The sequence below is a fragment of the Parasteatoda tepidariorum genome, chromosome 4 (genome assembly GCF_043381705.1).
Source record: "Parasteatoda tepidariorum isolate YZ-2023 chromosome 4, CAS_Ptep_4.0, whole genome shotgun sequence".
Classification (NCBI taxonomy): Eukaryota; Metazoa; Arthropoda; class Arachnida; order Araneae; family Theridiidae; genus Parasteatoda; species Parasteatoda tepidariorum.
This window is the reverse complement of record NC_092207.1, coordinates 72281797-72290198: the sequence shown is the minus strand read 5'-3', so window position 1 is coordinate 72290198 and position 8402 is coordinate 72281797. Positions and strand designations below refer to the sequence as shown.

The 8402-nt window shown below is 29.4% G+C and overlaps 1 protein-coding gene across 4 annotated transcripts in view; it reads left to right on the top strand.

Annotated features, from left to right (window-relative positions):
• The window catches only part of LOC107441687 (very long chain fatty acid elongase 7), a 120096-nt gene extending 111877 nt beyond the window's left edge, over window positions 1-8219 (top strand). For all 4 annotated transcript variants that reach the window (XM_043048016.2, XM_043048018.2, XM_043048017.2 and 1 more), the window contains 3 exons: window positions 530-635; window positions 3666-3802; window positions 7667-8219. In XM_043048016.2, the coding sequence (XP_042903950.1) occupies window positions 530-635; window positions 3666-3802; window positions 7667-7978 (555 nt within the window). In that variant the 3' untranslated portion in view covers window positions 7979-8219. The remainder of the gene's footprint in view (window positions 1-529; window positions 636-3665; window positions 3803-7666) is intronic.
• Window positions 8220-8402: the final 183 nt, after the last annotated feature.

Below are 8402 nucleotides of genomic sequence, written 5' to 3'. Positions count from 1 at the left end.
TTTGAACTTATATATATATATATATATATATATATATATATATATACACATGGTCTATGTGTGAGTGCATACATATAACTTGATTTGCTTGACTTTAGATAGTAGTAATCTTATATTCATATGTACTGCATTACACTGTAAAAAGTGATAGATCAAATATCGGTTAAAAGAAAAAGCATTCAGGATCCGGTACTTTTTACATTAAGATCCATTGCTATTGGAACTTTTTAGGAAACCAAAAATGTGATTTAACTTAATTTTTACAGTAATAATTATTGTAAAATCACTGAATCACTGTAATGAAATAAATATTACTGTAAAAATTGCTGCTTAATATTTTACGGTAAAAATTGATTTTAAGGTAAAACGGATTTTACAGATGATACACCTAAAGTGCTTTTGCTTTATACCGTAATTTGGTACCGAATTGTTTACAGTGTACTTGTGCTTTATATCTATAAATAACTTGCGTATAAATAATATTTTATGCATAATAATTAAATATGACTCCTTTTGGAATTTTTTATAGGTATTTTTTGTACTAAGAAAGAAAAACTATTTGATTACAAACTTGCACGTTATTCATCATTCATCTTTGCCAATTTTGTGCTGGATATTTCTGAGAACTGAAACAAGTAAGAGTTTCTACTATAGTTATTAACCGCATTTTAATGATTGATGTTTAAACTTGGGAAAACTAAGTCTTTCATATTCTTTGTAAAGTGCATGTAAAAACACTTAGTTTTCCAATTAGATGTGCAGTGCACCAAAAAGAAAAACGGACCACCCTGAATAAATTTTGATCGAATGATCGGATCTTCACGTTCTAGGACTCAATATTAATGGTTTGAGGGGGTGATCAGGAATATTCTAATTAATTAGTGCAGGCTAAAATATTTTAAGTTACGAAATCGGACATAAAAACGTACTTTCTCTAAATAAACATACCTTTTTTTGAATGGATTCGGATTTTTGACCCCCAAAATAAAGGGGTCGAATCATAATCTCGGACATATGATCCCCATAGTTTGGTAAAGAGAGCCGTAAAAAATTCAAACTCCTCAATGTTAATTTTATTTCTTGCTTATTTCGCCATATTTCGGGAACCTTTTAAGCGAATTAAAAAAGTTATATCTTTAAAATTCGATTTCTCAGTAACTATTCAACTAATTTCGCCCAAATTTTGTATTTTGCCATGAAAAATTAAGTACTTCAAAATGACGTAAAAAAATTGTATACCTTACAATAAAATGTTTTTCGACTATTATTAAATAAAATAATAAAAAATAATAATTTGTTTCTGAATAAACGAATTTTCTAGTTGCGTACAAAATTTTTTCAATTTGCTTTAGAAAATCTCGAGATATATCGAAATACGCAAAAAGTAAAATTAATAATAAGGGGTCCAAACTTTTGGATTGCTATCCTGATCAAACTATGGGTACCATATTTCCCAGATTGCGACTACCTCAATATTTTGGGGGTCAAAAATCTGAAGTCATCGAAAAAAGGTATGTTTATTCCGAGAAAGTACGTTTTTGTGTCTTATTACATAATTTAAAATATTAAAGCACTGGAAAAGTATGCATGCAGATTTTGTGTGAAAATTCGTTAAATTTAATTCTGTGTTAAAAAAAACATTATTGTAAAACAACTTTGTGTTCATGACAGAAAATGAATGGATATTTTTTTGTTGTTGATATTTTTGAATTAAAACTTTCTTTATTATTGGCGTAGTTTGAACAAAATCTGAAAACTGGTTTTAACGTTCTTTTTATATATAAAAAATATCACGGTAGAGTTTTTCATACAAGGAGAAAGAAATTTTAAGAAAATGATTTATATTTTTGCTTAAATTAACTTTAACTTTAACTTACATTACCTTTTGAATTATCATTAACATTAACATTGAATATCTTTAACATTAACTTTTGAATTTTTATTTTGTATTAGAAATATATTAAACTGAGCTATGAATAATGTTCTACTAGTGTTCTGAGTAGTTGCTATTTGTTGCGTATATCATTATTAAAATTATTTTAGTAATAAATAATTATAAGTACTGCATATATTTTAAGAACAACATGTATATTTGTATTATATATATTTTATGTATAATTACATGCGAAATAGTATCAGATATATTTAATGTAAAATAAGCCACAAACTAATAACTTCTGATCCAAAAATCTGATATTTAAGTACTAAAGTAATAATCTTAATGGTTCAAAACATTATTAATTAGTACTAGTACGCTAACCAATCAGTGGTTACGATTAATTTATTTAAGGAATCGGACACAAAAATTTAATTTCTCAAAAAAAATTTTTTTTAGACTTATTTGGCTTTTTGACAGTTAAAATATGGAAGGTCGCCACAATCTAGAAAATATGGTTTTAATTATTTACAACTATTCCTACAAGGAAGCTGTCGAAAATTTGGGTCCCTTAATCTAATTATTTTTTGCCTATTTTATCACATCTAGGGCACAGTTTAACCGAATTGGGAAGTTTTTTTCGCATAATTACAAAAATTCGTTTATCTAAAGATCATGAAAAAATATTTTTCAATAATTATTATTTTGTTTTAAATAATATTTAAAGATTGAATTTATATTTAATTTGATTATTCAAAAAAATTCCATTAAGATATAAACTTTAAAAAATTTTTGTATAAGATTATATTATATAAATATTATTTCGCTCACANTCTTAAACTACCCCACAGAAGAGGATTATTTGTATTCTTTTAATGCCATAGAAATAACAAAAACTATTCAAGCACACCATGAAATATGATTCAATAGAGGATACGACACCAACCAACCATTCTTTTGCTCACATTTTGAATTATAACTGGAAAAATTAAAAACAAGCGGTTGAAGAGTTCTTGAGTTACATTCGAGTTCTATTCAAAAAATCTTCGACCGATTTTTTTCAAACTTAAGGTATGAAAAATCATTAAAAGTTATGCAATTTAAAATTATGAAAGAATTTGTATACCTTTTAATTCAAAACATTATTTACCCTATTGTATAAAATTAATATATATTTATTAACACTATTTTTTGCATTTATTTATGTTTGGATAAAGGAATTTTATAATTTCATATAATATAGATTCGCTTAATAAAAGATCCCGAAATATTGCGAAATTCTCGTAAGTCCCAAACCTCTCAATGGTCTTCTGACTAAATTATTGCACTCTAAAAAATTCCAGATCAAATTACGGCATAAAGCACTACCACTTTGTGTGCATCATCTGTAAAATCCATTTTTACCTTAAAATATTACGTAATTTTTACAGTAATATTTATTTAGTTAGAGTGATTCAATGATTTTACGGTAAGTAATAATGTAAAAATTACGGTACTTTTCTTTTGTTCCGTAACATATTTCTGTAAAAATGGATTTTACTGTAAAAAAACCGGCATCCTGAGTGTCACTACACTTTGCCGTTTTGACCCGGAATTTCTTACAGTGTGGATAAATATAGATGAATACTTGGGTAAAAAACTATTCGACAAGAATAAAATTTTAAAATTCAGAAATCTAAATTGGAAAAATTAGATTTCAGTTTGTTTTAGACATTCATATCACTACTAATAAGATGTGACATTTTTAAATCTTAATTTAATATATTAATTTTGTTCTTGAATTTTTCAGGTGGATTTCAATTTATTCCGGCTGTTATCAATGCTTTTGTGCACATTATAATGTATACGTATTATGGACTTGCAGCAATGGGGCCAAAATATCAAAAATATCTTTGGTGGAAACAGTATTTGACTAAAATTCAAATGGTACTTACTTATTTTAATTTATTTCTTAATAATTAAGAAATGAATGCTATAAAATTCGTTAATTTTTCTTTAAAGAATCTTAAAAGCAGTAACTGGTAGAGTTTTTTCTTTCGTTTCACAATATATTCTCAGTTGTACAGTGCACCAAAAAAAAAGGATCAATCTGAATAACTTTTGATCTTACAATCAGATCTTTACGTTCTAGGACACAATGTTAATGGTTCGAGATGGTGACGGTGATTTCAAATATGCCTATTAATTAGTGCAGACGGTATTTTAAGTTTCAAAATCGCACTAAATATCGGACTAAGACTTAATTATATGATCTTTCGATTTCGATTTACGAGGAACTATTCAACCGATGTAGCTAAATTTTTCTATTTTACCATGCAAAATTACAGGCTTTAAAACTGTAAAAATTGAATGCCTTACACTTCATATTTTCGTCGATTATTACATAAAATAATAAAAACTAATAAATATTCGCTGTTTTTTTCGCATGGAATTATCTTCGGATAAACGAATTCTATAATTCTATGTGAAAATTTTTCAATTCACTTAAAAAGTTTTCGAGATATGGTGAAATACGCAAAAAAATAAAATGGACGTAATGAGGTAAAACTTTTTGATCGCTCTTCTGACCAAAAAAAGGGGTGTGATAAATAATAAAAATAAAACTGAATAGTGAATTTAACCGAATTAATTATTTTTATGCCAAACTCCAAGGCATCACGATAAAATTAAGAAGTTTCCCCACATTTACCATATTTTATCACACATTATTTAACTATATTTTAAAAACTATTACTAAAGTGTTTCGGTAAAAACTATTGAGTCTCTTGGTGTTCCCATAGGGGTAAACACGATAGGTTTTATCATATTCTGGTAGTTTTGACCAATTTTTTTTTTGTCTCAGGGTGTGTTTCAATTATCTTTTTTCAATTTTTTCTTCTTTCAGAATTTTTTAAATTAAGTTTTAGAAGCACTTCTTACAAATTAAAATAATTTAAGGTCGTTTGAAGAAGTATGGAAAACAATGTTTCGTTGTTTTATTTTAAATGTAAGCACTGAGCAGTTTCAATATTTTGCACACAAGGCTTTTTTTTGGCTTTACTGAGATTATTAATCTAGTTTTTATTTTTTGATTTCCCTAAAAATTTAATCATTCCTATATTTTGCAATATGTAATCCGTATTAATATTAAATATTAAATAATAATATAAAATAATAAATAAAAAATGATAAATATTAAATAACATTTTTTAACTCCCAAACTTTCAAAAGAAGCTGTAGCGCTGTTGGATGAAAAAGCAATTGAAAAATGAAGCTTGCAAATGCATAAAAGTGGAAAATGGTTAAGTATTAAAAAATGACAAATAAATTACTGTCGGTACAGAAGACACTGCCCGGTATACTTTACACTGTACCTGTACTGACCGTTGAGGTAAAGGGCTGCCTTTGTGGTACTTATTTCTCTCAATACGACTTGGGGATTTTATTTTCTTGAACAAAACAGTACCATGCTATTTTTATATTTCATGAATCTTGAATTAAACACTCAGTACAGCGTAGATGCTAAGGTTAGATGCTTAATGGAAGCTTAATAGGTTGANAACTAATCAAAATTTTTGAAAAAGAAAAAAAATACTTCTTCATTATGTCAAAACACAATTATGGGCCGAGTTTCGTGCCTGGGCGAGGCTTCTGGGGCGATATATTGTGATTACAGACACACACACACAGCCGCGTTTATTATTATGTATAGATGTAAGCACTGAGCAGTTTCAATATTTTGCACACAAGGCTTTTTTTTGGCTTTATTGAGATTATTAATCTAGTTTTTATTTCTTAATTACCCTAAAAATTTAAGCATTCATATATTTTGAAATATGTAATCCGTATTAATATTAAATAATAATATAGAATGGTAAATAAAAAATAATAAATATTAAATAATATTTTTTAACTCCCAAACTTTCAAAAGGAGCTGTAGTGATGTTGGATGAAAAAGCAATTTAAAAAATAAGCTTGCAAATGCATAAAAGTGGAAAATGGTTAAGTATTAAAAAATGACAAATTAATTACTGTCGGAACTGAAGACACTGCCCGGTATACTTTACACTGATGCATTTTCAAGAATAAGTGCTACTGTCGGGTATACACTTGCCTGTTAAACTCTACACTGAGAAATTTTAAAGGTTAAGTGCCACTGCCCGGTATATTCTACACTGATGTGCTTTAAGGTTTAGGGCCGCTACCGGATATACACTTGTTTAGTATACTCTACACTGAAAAAATTTGTAAGGCTAAGTGCCACTGTCCGGTATATTCTACACTGATGTGCTTTAAGGTTTAGGGCCGCTACCGTATATACACTTGTTTAATATACTCTACACTGAGAAATTTGTAAGGTTAAGTGCCACTGCCCGTTATATTCTACACTGATGTGCTTTAAGGTTTAGGGCCGCTACCGGATATACACTTGTTTAGTATACTCTACACTGAGAAAATTTTTAAGTTTAAGTGCCACTGCCCGGTGTATTCTACACTGATGTGCTTTAAGGTTTAAGACCGCTACCGTATATACACTTGTTTAGTATGCTCTACACTGAGAAATTTGTAAGATTAAGTGCCACTGCCCGGTATATTCTACACTGATGTGCTTTAAGGTTTAGGGCCGCTACCGTATATACACTTGTTTAGTATACTCTACACTGAGAAATTTGTAAGGCTAAGTGCCACTGCCCAGTATATTCTGCACTGATGTGCTTTAAGGTTTAGGGCCGCTACCGGATATACACTTGTTTAGTATACTCTACACTGAGAAAATTTTTAAGTTTAAGTGCCACTGCCCGGTGTATTCTACACTGATGTGCTTTAAGGTTTAGGGCCGCTACCGTATATACACTTGTTTAGTATACTCTACACTGAGAAATTTGTAAGGCTAAGTGCCACTGCCCGGTATATTCTGCACTGATGTGCTTTAAGGTTTAGGGCCGCTACCGGATATACACTTGTTTAGTATACTCTACACTGAGAAAAGTTTTAAGTTTAAGTGTCACTGCCCGGTGTATTCTACACTGATGTGCTTTAAGGTTTAGGGCCGCTACCGTATATACACTTGTTTAGTATACTCTACACTGAGAAATTTCATACACGACATATCTTGCACTGATGTTTTGTAAAGTTATGTGCCACTATCCAGTATACCCTACATTAATGTTTTTTAAGGATAAGTGCTACTGCCCGGTACATCCTACATTAATGATTTTTAAGGTTAACTACCACTGCCTGGTATACCTTACACTGATGTTTTAAAGGTTAAGAACCACTGCCCGACGTACTTTACAATGATTATTTTAAGATTAAATGCCATATTCCCTATACTGACCGTTGAGGTAAAGGGCTGCGTTTGCGGTACTTATTTCTCTCAATACGACTTGGGGATTTTATTTTCTTGAACAAAACAGTACCATGCTATTTTTATATTTCATGAATCTTGAATTAAACACTCAGTACAGCGTAGATGCTAAGGTTAGATGCTTAATGGAAGCTTAATAGGTTGAGAACTTTCAGTTCATAGACTATTAGTAAGACAAAACAAAGGCAAAGTAAAGCAATTTTAGACAAAGCAGTTTTTGAAATTTTGAAGATAAATAATAGTTTGAAAGTAAATGATAGTTTGAAAGAAAGAACAATGATACATTGAATTGTACTTAAAAATAATTCAAAACTTTGATTTCTATTATTTTAAAGGTTTTGTTAAATTATAGAAAATAGTTCTGTATAAATAAATCTTCAGTTGACTATTCGGTGTTTAAAAAATAGAACTATGCATTCTTATATATTGTTTTCTCATTTCAGTTGCAATTCATCGTGGTCTTAATTTTTGTATTGGTTATTATTCCTCTTACTGGCTGCAAAACATCTCAACATGCAATATACATCGATATATTTTTCGCCATCCTCTTCCTCGGCCTCTTCTACAATTTCTACACAAAAACCTACAGAAAACCTCTGCACACCAACGGCAAAGTTGAAATGAACGGAAATATTATTCACGCAAAGGAAAACGGTGGATCAAAGAATGCAATCAACAGAAATAAAGTCAACGAAGATGAAATCAGCCAAAGTAAATGTGATCGAAGAAAAGTAGTGGAAAGCTCGAGTTCCTGAAAAATGAAATGAATGTTGTTTTGCGTCATTATGAAAAAATTTAGCGACAAACGATAGGGACCTTTTCATTTCGACCAAATATAATGAACTCTATGATTGATTTCATTCTGATGTGATTGTATGTGACTTTTTAATAGGAATATGTTAGAACTTATGATAAATGTGCCCCAAATATCACTCTCCAATCCAGCTGAGATTTGCTACACAATGAGACTATATATATATATATATATATACATATAAACATCCCACTAGTTTTTTATATGTACCTAACTGTTTTGACACATTTTTTATACAATTTGACTAAGTTTATCTTTAAATATCCTGTTTTTGAAACTAATATTTTAATGTTTCAAGCTAATTTGCCATTTCGATAGCAGCATTCTTGGCAGCTCCCAGGCAGAAGCCTGCAAAAAAAATCTCA